This window comes from Oncorhynchus clarkii, chromosome 4, assembly GCF_045791955.1.
Source record: "Oncorhynchus clarkii lewisi isolate Uvic-CL-2024 chromosome 4, UVic_Ocla_1.0, whole genome shotgun sequence".
Classification (NCBI taxonomy): Eukaryota; Metazoa; Chordata; class Actinopteri; order Salmoniformes; family Salmonidae; genus Oncorhynchus; species Oncorhynchus clarkii.
The window spans coordinates 58,872,785-58,885,871 of NC_092150.1; the positions used below are offsets into that span (position 1 = coordinate 58,872,785).

The window sequence follows — 13,087 nt, forward strand, 5'->3', positions numbered from 1 at the left end:
TTATAAAAAAAAAAAGGACTCACTCCGTCTAAGGATCTATGATAAGCTACTTCTCCTAGGCTTCTTCTTGCAGTTTGCTAATGACAATACACTTAACCTATACGCTTCCCATCCCTCCTCCAGGATTATCAGACGTGGCTGGACCTCCGGGAGTTTGAGACACGCCGAGGGGAGCGCTACATCACCCACGAGAGCGACGACACCCGCTGGGAGGAGTACGCCGACGAGAGAAGCCTGCACTACCCCAAGCACTTCATCATGGCACCCAATCTGGACGACATGGAGGAGGACCCCTAGTGGCCGGGAGGACTGCCTGCAGGATGCACGTGTTTCAGGAGGAGTTCACAGGGCATCCTGGGACTCTGAGTCTCATGGCTAGTGCTTGGGTCCCTGGAACCTGCCACTCCTGGCTGAGACTGTAAGCTTAAACAGGCAGAGATGCATATGTTAGCCTACATGTATGTGCATGAAGGTGTAATCGTGCACTACTACATGGAACAGACAGGAGACGATGCAGTGGACAGGCAGCAGTGGGGTGGTACAGTACCATGACATGGGAACACACGATGGAGTTGTGAGGGAGGGGGTGATGATCGAGTATCTTTAGGTTGTTTTGTTTTCATCACATTCCAGAGACATGGCGTCTTTCTCCGCCGGCTGCCTTCTCTACAAGCCATAATATACAGTGTGTCTCATGAGCCTGAAAGACATACATTACCTTTGTGGGTTGGTTAGATAGGGATTCCCCCAGCAACAGTAATAAACATTTGCACTGCCTTTCAACCCAGAAAAGGGGTTTCTATAAAATATGGTTACTTTAGACCAAATCCTGGAGACCGAGAAACAGTCAAGCTTTTCAGCTTCAATAGCATATTGTTTTAATGTTGTTAGTTTAACATGTGTGTTTGAAATCTCACCACGACTACATTCAATTGTTAGTTTACCATGAGAGTGCTAATTTTGGAAAACTTTTCTTTCTATTGGTTTTATGTAATGCTATTGAACTGGAACACTTAAAGGGATACTTTGGGATTCTTGCAATTAATCACTTTCCTTCCCAAGAGTCAGATGATCTCGTGGGTACCATTTTCATCCAGCATGAAGGAAGTAAGAGGTATTTTCGCAAGCCAATGCTAACTAGCGTTAGCGGGATATGCCTGGCAGTCTATGGAATCTACTAGCATGCTAGCAGTTACCATAGACTCCCAGTCATTGCGCTAACGCTAGTTAGCAATTGCACTAACACTAGTTAGCAACTTCCTTCAAACTGCACGCAGAGACATAAAAATGGTACCCACGAGTTAATCTGACTGGGGAAGTAGATAAAGGGCTTAATTGCCAATCTCCTGTAGTATCCTTTTAATACAAAATATACTAATGTCGTGGATATTCACTCAGTGGCTAGTTTATTAGCTACACCATCCCGTTCACGAAAATGGTTCACTCCTACAGACAGTGAGTCACGTGGCCGTGGCTTGCTATATAAAGCAGGCAGACAGGCATCGAGACATTCAGTTACTATTCGCTTAAACGTTAGAATGGGTAAGACGAGTGACCTAAGCAACTTTGAGCGGGGTATGATTGTCGGTGCCAGGCACGCCTGTTCCGGTATCTCAGAAACGTCCGCTCTCCTGGGCTTTTCACGCACGACAGTGTCTGGGGTTTACTGAGAACGGTAAACGAAAAACATCTAGCCAGCAATAGTCCTGTAGGCAAAAACAGCTCGTTGATGAGCGCTTGAAGGAGAATGGCAAGAATCGTGCAAGCTAACAGGCGGGCCATGAAGAGGCAAATAACGGTGCAGTACAACAGTGGTGTGCAGAACGGCATCTCGGAACGCACAACTCGTCTGTCCTTGTCACGGATGGGCTATTACAGCAGACGACCTCACCGGGTTCCACTCCTATCAGCTAAAAACAATAAGAAGTGGCTTCAGTGGGCACGCGATCACCAACACTGGACAATTGAGGAGTGGAAAAACATCCAACAAATCCCGGTTCCTGTTTCGTCATGTGGATTGCAGAGTCAGGATTTGGCGTAAGAAGCATGAGACCATAGGCTCATCCTGCCTGGTGTCAACGGTAGAGGCTGCTCAATTGGTAACAAGGCATACGTTAGATCCCTTGTTACCAATTGAGCAACGTTTCCATTTCCCAAACAATTCAGGCTGTTCTGGAGACAAAGGTGGTCCGACCCGGTACTAGATGGGTGTACCTTATACACTGGTCACTGACCACATATTTATTTTGCTTATTCGGTGAGATGTTTTTTTGCACTTTTAGGTAACTGTAATCTCTGGCTCCCTTATTGGATGCCTTGAATGACGTTGTGAACCAATCAGCAGCTGCTCCACACGGTCTTATCATCCCTCCTTAGAAAAATGCCAGATTTAAAAAAAAGCCTGAGAATTCTACCCGTAGAAATATAATTAATAGAAGTAATTATATTTTTAGGATTCTACCCTTTTTTTAAATATATATAACTATAAACATTCTGGATGTCATCTAAATGGAGTACAGTGCTAAGTGTCAGAAAAACATTGATATGATTGCTCAATGATAACCAAGCCTAGGAAATTGTAGATATGAACTCTCTGCTCTCAGCCATACCGTTAGCTTACAAATGTTATATTTTTTAATGAAGTAAAGATAGTTGATAAATGTTTTTCAAGTACCAAATGTATGATTTTTGTTCAAGAACCGATGGGCCTTCTCAAAGCTTTGCCTTATTTCTTTCCCTTCCTTCCTTGTTTCGTTACATGACCAATACCTTGTTGTTCCTTATGTCCTTTGTCCTGTTGTGTATGTATGGTTGACTGGGTCCACCCAAGGCCAGAACTACTGCTGTACTCCGGTGAGAGGGCTGCAGAGCCAAGTAGTCCAGCAGATTCACCACGGATGCATCCCAAATGGCACCCTATTCCCTATACATTGCACTAATTCTGACCAGAGCTATTCCCTATGTAGGGAATAGAGCGCCATTTGGGATGTAGCCAAACGTCTGAGCACAGTGAAAGCATGGGAGGATACAGAGAAAGCAGCAGAAACATTTACTCCGTACTCTGTAATAATACAATGAATGCAACATGTTTGCTGAAGAGAGAAATCCTAAATGTGTCATAGAGAGAAGAAGAGGAACGTGGCTTACCATGCCTTCAATACCGTGTGCGTGCGAGCGTGCGCACCCGTGTTACATTTTCTCTGTGTTTAGAGTGTTTTTCCCATCCCAACCTAAATCACGAATTGACCATGTCTCATTGAGTGATGGCCTTAATAACATACAAGTCCATCAGAAATTAAATACATCGCTGGAACCAAGTGCAGACTTGTCATGCTCACCGCAGGATACCCAGTTAAAACATACAGTAAACGAGTAGAAGGAATGAATGCACAATTAATTGACTGTGCAACTGTGCGCCGGGCCCCCAAAAAAATTCAGATTTTTCTTTTGTGAAAACACCAAGTGACTTAATTGAGACACCAATATGTTTTCTTCTCCCTCTCCTTACTTTGGTATTAGCCTAATTCGGTCTCAACCCAACCACTTTGGACGGTGAAACAACGTTCGGAACTTCGCCACACAGTATACTGTATTTTCAGTATACAAAGTTCATGTAGAAGGGTAATGACTTAAACCTGAGATTCATTTGTAGTTTGTGTTGCCACTGGATTGGCAGATGTCTGTTTTTTCTTTATTTCAATATTGACATATCTAATAAAACATTTTCTCGGACAGCACTGCAGAGAATGTACTCATTTCATTTGCAGCTTGTTTACAATTGGTCCTAATTTTTTGATTTTTTTTACATTTATGTAAGATTACACAGTGTTGAAAACATTAATAACACCTTCCTAATATTGAGTTGCACTCCCTTTTGCCCTCAGAACAGCCTTAATTAGTCAGGGCATGGGCTCTACAAGGTGTCGAAAGTGTTCCACAGGGATGCTGGCCCATGTTCACTCCAATGCTTCTCACAGTTGTGTCAAGTTGGCTGGAGGTCCTTTGGGTGGTGAACCATTCTTGATACACATGGGAAACTGTTGACGATGAAAAAAACAGCAGCTTTGCAGTTCTTGACACAAACCGGTGCATCTGGCACCTACTACCATACATACCCTGTTCAAAGGCACTTAAATCTTTTGTCTTGGCCATTCATCCTCTTAATGGCACATAGTGCACTATATAGTGCACTATATAGGGTACCATTTGGGAAACATAAGAACTGGGGTAAAGTGCTCTTTTTTGTGGCTCTAATCTGTGTAATTAAAACCAAATGTCACAGAGTGCCAGTGGAGCCTGTCACATTTCATTGTGCCATATGTTAGATGAACAGAGCCATTTGTGGCTGGGGAAGAAAATAAATGGCTAACTACTGCTGTGTAATGATAGCACCACATGTTGAGGCCTACAGAAGGCCCCAGAAAACAAAATAAATGTCGATTTCTGAGAAAGGCAACAGACATGTTCCTTCCAAGTATAAATATACTGGATTAAATACCATAAATATTTTCAGTCTTAATCAAATGATCACATAAAAATAAGGAAAATACTCTGTGCATTATGTGATTCCCAGACAAAGATGGTACAGCTATATAATATACACAAGAAAAATGTTGTGTGATCACTTTTAATCATCAAGACTTTAATACAGTGCCTTGCGAAAGTATTCGGCCCCCTTGAACTTTGCGACCTTTTGCCACATTTCAGGCTTCAAACATAAAGATATAAAACTGTATTTTTTTGTGAAGAATCAACAACAAGTGGGACACAATCATAAAGTGGAATGACATTTATTAGATATTTCAAACTTTTTTAACAAATCAAAAACTGAAAAATTGAGCGTGCAAAATTATTCAGCCCCCTTAAGTTAATACTTTGTAGCGCCACCTTTTGCTTACAGCTGTAAGTCGCTTGGGGTATGTCTCTATCAGTTTTGCACATCGAGAGACTGAATTTTTTCCCCATTCCTCCTTGCAAAACAGCTCGAGCTCAGTGAGGTTGGATGGAGAGCATTTGTGAACAGCAGTTTTCAGTTCTTTCCACAGATTCTCGATTGGATTCAGGTCTGGACTTTGACTTGGCCATTCTAACACCTGGATATGTTTATTTTTGAACCATTCCATTGTAGATTTTGCTTTATGTTTTGGATCATTGTCTTGTTGGAAGACAAATCTCCATCCCAGTCTCAGGTCTTTTGCAGACTCTATCAGGTTTTCTTCCAGAATGGTCCTGTATTTGGCTCCATCCATCTTCCCATCAATTTTAACCATCTTCCCTGTCCCTGCTGAAGAAAAGCAGGCCCAAACCATGATGCTGCCACCACCATGTTTGACAGTGGGGATGGTGTGTTCAGCTGTGTTGCTTTTATGCCAAACATAACGTTTTGCATTGTTGCCAAAAAGTTCAATTTTGGTTTCATCTGACCAGAGCACCTTCTTCCACATGTTTGGTGTGTCTCCCAGGTGGCTTGTGGCAAACTTCAAACGACACTTTTTATGGATATCTTTAAGAAATGGCTTTCTTCTTGCCACTCTTCCATAAAGGCCAGATTTGTGCAATATACGACTGATTGTTGTCCTATGGACAGAGTCTCTCACCTCAGCTGTAGATCTCTGCAGTTCATCCAGAGTGATCATGGGCCTCTTGGCTGCATCTCTGATCAGTCTTCTCCTTGTATGAGCTGAAAGTTTAGAGGGACGGCCAGGTCTTGGTAGATTTGCAGTGGTCTGATACTCCTTCCATTTCAATATTATCGCTTGCACAGTGCTCCTTGGGATGTTTAAAGCTTGGGAAATATTTTTGTATCCAAATCCAGCTTTAAACTTCTTCACAACAGTATCTCGGACCTGCCTGGTGTGTTCCTTGTTCTTCATGATGCTCTCTGCGCTTTTGACGGACCTCTGAGACTATCACAGTGCAGGTGCATTTATACGGAGACTTGATTACACACAGGTGGATTGTATTTATCATCATTAGTCATTTAGGTCAACATTGGATCATTCAGAGATCCTCACTGAACTTCTGGAGAGAGTTTGCTGCACTGAAAGTAAAGGGGCTGAATAATTTTGCACGCCCAATTTTTCAGTCTTTGATTTGTTAAAAAAGTTTGAAATATCCAATAAATGTCGTTCCACTTCATGATTGTGTCCCCCACTTGTTGTTGATTCTTCACAAAAAAATACAGTTTTATATCTTTATGTTTGAAGCCTGAAATGTGGCAAAAGGTCGCAAAGTTCAAGGGGGCCGAATACTTTCGCAAGGCACTGTATCTTAGCTTCACATTGGCCTCCCTTCAGTAGGACTGTCTGGTTATTTTGGCTACGGTGATAGTCCTGTGTAATAGTCTCTTTTAATTGCTACTGGTGCAGCAAGGGCGAGCCTGTCAGAGCAAAACACAGCATGCTGCGAGTGGCTGACTTGCATCCCAAATGGCACCCTATGCCCTATGTAGTGCACCACCTTTGACCAGGGCTCTGGTCAAAAGTAGCGCACTACATAGGGAATAGGGTGCCAGTTGGGACATGGCTGCTATCTACGAACGCCACGCTCACCCAATTGGTTCAAGATGTTAAGGCAGCCAGGCACCACGTGGCCCATTAATAGTTTCCTTCCAAAAGACAGGAGCAGAGCGGAGCCGTATTCCTAAAGCTTGAAACGCAGTGACCTGGGGTGACGTTCTTCTGACTGAGAACATTTACATTCCGTACCCCTCTGAATTACATGTTGCTTTAATTAACATATATATATATGATAAAGAAAGACATCAGTTGCCATCGTCCCTCAGGGTGCATCATTCCTAGATTTGATTAGCACATAAGCTCAACTTTTCAAACTAAATTCAGACCAAACCCTATTGCTTCCGAAGGTCTTTTGTATATAATCAAGGTATAGTACTAAATTCAAGGGTGCAAATTTTAAGTGCCTTCACAGGCGAGTTCACATTCACAGCCTCTGCAGTGCAGTCTCTGTTGGAACCCATGGTGGGTCTCTGGCTACGCTTTTCACGAGAGGCCAAGCTCACTGAAGCTAGTCACAGGCAGGGGTGTTGGGGCTTTCTTGGGAACCGGGGCCATCTTCTCACCCCCCTCGGACTGCTCAGGCCTGGTGAGCCGACTGTGGTTGAGCATGGTGAAGAACTGGAACCTCTCGCCCATCTTCTGGGGGTTGGTCAGCATGTCATAGCCCTGGATCAGCTCGGCCTTTATAGACGGGTCTGCACATTTCCTCAGCAGAACCTGAAGAGAAACCCAACATTGCAATTGGACAACGCTAATTGAGTAGAGGGCAAAGTAAAACGTTTATCCCAAGTGCTCTTGAAAGCCCCGATCAGCCAGTTGAAAATGTGTTCACAAACAAATGTGTTCCTTGCGCTTTTTGGGCGCAAGGAACATGTCTGGGATCTTTTATTTCAGCTCATGAAACATGGGACCAACACTTTACATGTTGTGTTTATATTTTTGTTCAGTGTACAATAGTCACCTTAGCCTCATGTATAAATAAGTGGAATAATGCTGTGTGAACACAGGGTTTCTTCCCACTTGTATCGATGCCCATATTTTTCAGGAAGTCTCTTTGACAAACAGGCCCCATGCAGACCACCGTAGCTCCAGCCATCTTAATCAGGCAACTGAAGTCCACGTCAGCAGTAAGGTCAGCAGAGCCAGGGGACGCTAGGACATCATGGAGCTTATGATCTTTGAAACCCTGGGGGTGGGGGACAGGAGAGGCGGTCTGGTGTTATGACAACATGACGCATGACTACAACAGTTTGTTATTGGTGTATTGTTACATTTGACTTCATTTGTTAGTTGTTAAATATTTCCTTTTTCTTTCTTTTTTTTTCTCATTCCAAATCAGGTGCTTCCTTTCACAAGCAACAGCTGATAATATCTTCATGTAGTCACTTGTGACATAAGCGTGAGCCGTCCTGAACCATGGACGCCTTGTTCACAGATGGGATTGTGCAGTTCCCTGCCATATGTCTTCTGTAGGAGGGGGCCGCTTGTTTGAACCTCCCCCAGCCCCCCTTTTCATCACACAATTTAGTGAGTCCCAGAGCCAGAGAGCCATGCAGTGAGAGCCCACCCCTCTTAATAGGGGCCAGATGGGGCTAGGTTCGTGTGGAGCACGAGGAACAGGACTGGAGGGCAGTTGACCCTGATTTCCGTGTGTCACCAGCAAAGGGCAAGAGAGGCATGTCGGCTTCCTGCATCGGTTTCCTTGGCGCTGAGGCTTGTTCGGCTAATCACATTACCATACACACTAAGTCAGAGACACACACAAACCGAGACCATATTAAAATCTGCTGATAAATGGGCCAAGTTGGAGACATGATGGTACGTACTCTGAACGTGTCCGTCTTGGTCCCGCCGTGCCCGTAGTCTGCAATCAGTGCTGCGCCCCCGTCCTCTGCGATCCGATTGGCCAGTTGCTGGACGATGACCCCTCCCTCCGGGCAGACCTCCACGAGCCGTCTCACTTCACCTGCCTAGGAGGTGAGGGGTTTCAGAACAAAAACAAGAGCGGCTCTGCTTACCTCGTCTGTGTGAAGCCCCGGCCAACACACAGAGGCCTGAGAACACACATCATCAATCATACATGGCTTCACTTCCAAATCATCTCCACTAAGCAGCACCGGCTCCAAGCCCCTAGGCAACACAGAACCAAAAGGAGGGGCTTGCCTGGGTGGGATAAGACGCATCCCAAATGGCACCATATTCCCCTATATAGTGCACTACCCTGTGGGCCCTGGTCAAAAGTAGTGCACTATATAGGGAATAGGGTGCGATTTGGGACACACCCTTAGACTAATCGGGGAACACATGTTGATGGGAAAAAGAGACTCAAGTGGAGTATTAAAAGCGATAGGCCTATCTACTTCTAATGGAAACTCCATTAGACCACAGTGATGAAAGAGCGGAGCACCAGAGACGATTATGTACTGCTTTTAACCATGGCGAGCGTAAAGAGAACAGCGTTAAGGTTAATAAACTCTACTACAATATGTGGAACCTGAGATACACATGCCTGTCAGGCACAGGCTGCAGCCATTAGTCGGGATCTCAAACCAGTAAGGGGGTTTCACCCAAGATCACTCATGATGTCAGTCTTTGGCACGCTGTTCAAAGCCCCTGCACTCTTCCAGTGAGACCAGATGAAATAGGTTGGTACTGTATATATTGCATAAACGTGGGTAATAAAAGACAGATGCTGGAGAGTCGTCAAACTTTTAAGGAAAAAGGAGTTTGTTGAGCAATTTGTGGGTGTGTTTGTGTCTATGTACCATAAAACAAAGGCTTAGGCAAAGATATTGAACCATTTTTTTTTTTTTATAATCTTTGTAATTTAAAAAAAGTTAAAGGCCCAATGCAGCCGTTTTAATCTCAATTTAAAATCATTTCTGGGTCACAAAAGTGGCTGTTATTGGCAGAGAGGTTTGGAACTCTCATTTATTGGTCTATTAACTGATACCGCCTGGTGATGTCACCATGCAAGCCAAAACCACACCCATGCAAAACCGGTTAAGTGTGAATTGTATTTTCAACCAGCAACTATCAGGAAATAATATTGATCACATTTCTTCACACTTTTACAGTGTTAGTTTCATCAGCTGTTGTACAATATGATACAAAACTCAAGAAAAACTGAATCAAAAACGTGATTTTCCTGTGTTTTACAGTTTACATACACCTTACGCCAAATACATATAAAACTCAGTTTATCAACATTTCTTACATTAAATCCTAGTAAAAAATCCATCTTAGGTCAGTTAGGATCACCACTTTATTTTAAGAATGTGAGATGTCAGAATAATAGCAGAGAGAATTATTTATTTCAGCTTTTATTTCTTTCATCACATTCCCAGTGGGTCAGAAGTTTACATACACTCAATTAGTATTTGATAGCATTGCCTTTAAATTGTTTAACTTGGGTCAAACGTTTTGGGTAGCCTTCCACAAGCTTCCCACATTAAGTTGGGTGAATTCTGGCCCATTCCTCCAGACAGAGCTGGTGTAACTGAGTCAGATTTGTAGGCCTCCTTGCTCTCACACACCTTTTCAGTTCTGCTTACACATTTTCTATAGGATTGAGGTCAAAGCTTTGTGATGGCCACTCCAATACCGTGACTTTGTTGTCCTTAAGCCATTTTGCCACAGCTTTGAAAGTATGCTTGGGGTCATTGTCCAATTGAAAGACCCATTTGCGACCAAGATTTAACTTTAACTGATGTCTTGATGTTGCTTCAATATATCCACATACAGTGCCTTGCGAAAGTATTTGGCCCCCTTGAACTTTGCAACCTTTTGCCACATTTCAGGCTTCAAACATAAAGATATAAAACTGTATTTTTTTGTGAAGAATCAACAACAAGTGGGACACTCGTCAGTGCAGCAAACTCTCTCCAGAAGTTCAGTGAGGATCTCTGAATGATCCAATGTTGACCTAAATGACTAATGATGATAAATACAATCCACCTGTGTGTAATCAAGTCTCTGTATAAATGCACCTGCACTGTGATAGTCTCAGAGGTCCGTCAAAAGCGCAGAGAGCATCATGAAGAACAAGGAACACACCAGGCAGGTCCGAGATACTGTTGTGAAGAAGTTTAAAGCCGGATTTGGATACAAAAAGATTTCCCAAGCTTTAAACATCCCAAGGAGCACTGTGCAAGCGATAATATTGAAATGGAAGGAGTATCAGACCACTGCAAATCTACCAAGACCTGGCCGTCCCTCTAAACTTTCAGCTCATACAAGGAGAAGACTGATCAGAGATGCAGCCAAGAGGCCCATGATCACTCTGGATGAACTGCAGAGATCTACAGCTGAGATGGGAGACTCTGTCCATAGGACAACAATCAGTCGTATATTGCACAAATCTGGCCTTTATGGAAGAGTGGCAAGAAGAAAGCCATTTCTTAAAGATATCTTAAAGTTGTCGTTTAAAGTTTGCCACAAGCCACCTGGGAGACACACCAAACATGTGGAAGAAGGTGCTCTGGTCAGATGAAACCAAAATTGAACTTTTTGGCAACTTTTGAACTTTTTGGCAACAATGCAAAACATTATGTTTGGCGTAAAAGCAACACAGCTGAACACACCATCCCCACTGTCAAACATGGTGGTGGCAGCATCATGGATTGGGCCTGCTTTTCTTCAGCAGGGACAGGGAAGATGGTTAAAATTGATGGGAAGATGGATGGAGCCAAATACAGGACCATTCTGGAAGAAAATCTGATGGAGTCTGCAAAAGACCTGAGACTGGGACGGAGATTTGTCTTCTAACAAGACAATGATCCAAAACATAAAGCAAAATCTACAATGGAATGGTTCAAAAATAAACATATCCAGGTGTTAGAATGGCCACAAAGTATTAACTTAAGGGGGCTGAATAATTTTGCACGCCCAATTTTTCAGTTTTTGATTTGTTAAAAAAGTTTGAAATATCTAATAAATGTCGTTCCACTTCATGATTGTGTCCCACTTGGTGTTGATTCTTCACAAAAAAATACAGTTTTATATCTTTATGTTTGAAGCCTGAAATGTGGCAAAAGGTCGCAAAGTTCAAGGGGGCCGACTACTTTCGCAAGGCACTGTAATTTTCCTACCTCATGATGCCATCTGTTTTGTAAAGTGCACCAGTCCCTCCTACAGCAAAGCACCCCCACAACATGATGCTGCCACCCCCGTGCTTCACGGTTGGGATGGTGTTCTTCGGCTTGCAATCCTCCCCCTTTTCCTTCCAAACATAACGATGATCATTATGGCCAAACAGTTATTTTTTTGTTTCATCAGACCAGAGGACATTTCTCCAAAAAGTACAATCTTTGTCCCCATGTGCAGTTGCAAACTGTAGTCTGGCTTTTTTATGGTCGTTTTGTGGCTTCTTCCATGCTGAGGGGCCTTTCAGGTTATTTCGATATAGGATTTGTATTTTACTGTGGATATGGATACTTTTGTACCTGTTTCCTCCAGCATCTTCACAAGGTCCTGCTGTTGTTCTGGGATTGATTTGCACTTTTCACAGCAAAATACATTAATCTCTTCTTCTTCCCGAGAAGTTTGTCGGCTGCGTGGTCCCATGGCGTTTATACTTGCGTACTATTGTTTGTACAGATGAACATGGTACCTTCAGGAGTTAGGAAATTGCTCCCAATAATGAACGAGACTCTACAATTTTTTCTGAGGTCTTGGCTAATTTCTTTTGATTTTCCCATGATGTCAAGCAAAGAGGCAGTGAGTTTGAAGGTTGGACTTGAAATACATCCACAGGTACACCTCCAATTGACTCAAATGATGTCAATTAGCCTATCAGAAGCTTCTAAAGCCATGACATCATTTTCTAGAAATTTCCAAGCTGTTTAAAGGCACAGTACACTTAGTGAATGTAAACTTCTGACCCACTCGAATTGTGATACAGTAAATTATAAAGTGAAATAATATGTCTGTAAACAATTGTTGGAAAAATGACTTGTGTCATGCACAAAGTAGATGTCCTAACTGACTTGCCAAAACTATAGTTCGTTAACAAGAAATTAGTGGAGTGGTTGAAAAAAATAGTTTTAATGACTCCCACCTAAGTGTATGTAAACTTCCGACTTCAACTGTATATACACCGAGTGTACAAAACATTAGAAACACCTGCTCTTTCCATGACAGACTGACCAGGTGAAAGTAATGACCCCTTAATTAATGTCACATGTTAAATCCACTTCAATAAGTGTCGATGAAGGGGAGGAGACGAGTTAAAGAAGGATTTTTAAGCCTTGAGACAATTGAAATGAATTGGCATGGATTGTGTGCCATTCAGAGGGTGAATGAGAAAGCAAAAAAATGTAAGTGTCTTTGAACGGAGTATCGTAGTAGGCACATCGGTTTGTGTCAAGAACTGCAATGCTTTTTTCCCCCCACGCTCAACAGTTTCTTGCGTCTCTCAAGTATGGTCCAACTTGACACAACTGTGGGAAGCATTGGAGTCAACATCCGTGTGGCCAGCATCCGTGTGGAACACTTTCGACACCTCGTAGAGTCCATGCACCGATGAATTGAGGCTGTTCTAAGGGGGAAAAAGGGGAGTGCAACTCAAT

The 13,087-nt window shown here is 43.0% G+C and overlaps 2 protein-coding genes across 2 annotated transcripts in view; both read left to right on the forward strand.

Moving 5' to 3' along the window:
* The window catches only part of LOC139407005 (serine/threonine-protein kinase D3-like), a 57,191-nt gene extending 53,454 nt beyond the window's left edge, over window positions 1–3,737 (forward strand). The window contains exon 19 of the mRNA XM_071150243.1: window positions 124–3,737. Within this exon, the coding sequence (XP_071006344.1) occupies window positions 124–297 (174 nt within the window). The 3' untranslated portion in view covers window positions 298–3,737. The remainder of the gene's footprint in view (window positions 1–123) is intronic.
* LOC139407008 (transmembrane protein 242) overlaps window positions 1–13,087 on the forward strand; it is a 407,233-nt gene that overhangs the window by 339,805 nt on the left and 54,341 nt on the right. The gene's annotated exons all lie outside the window — the stretch shown is intronic.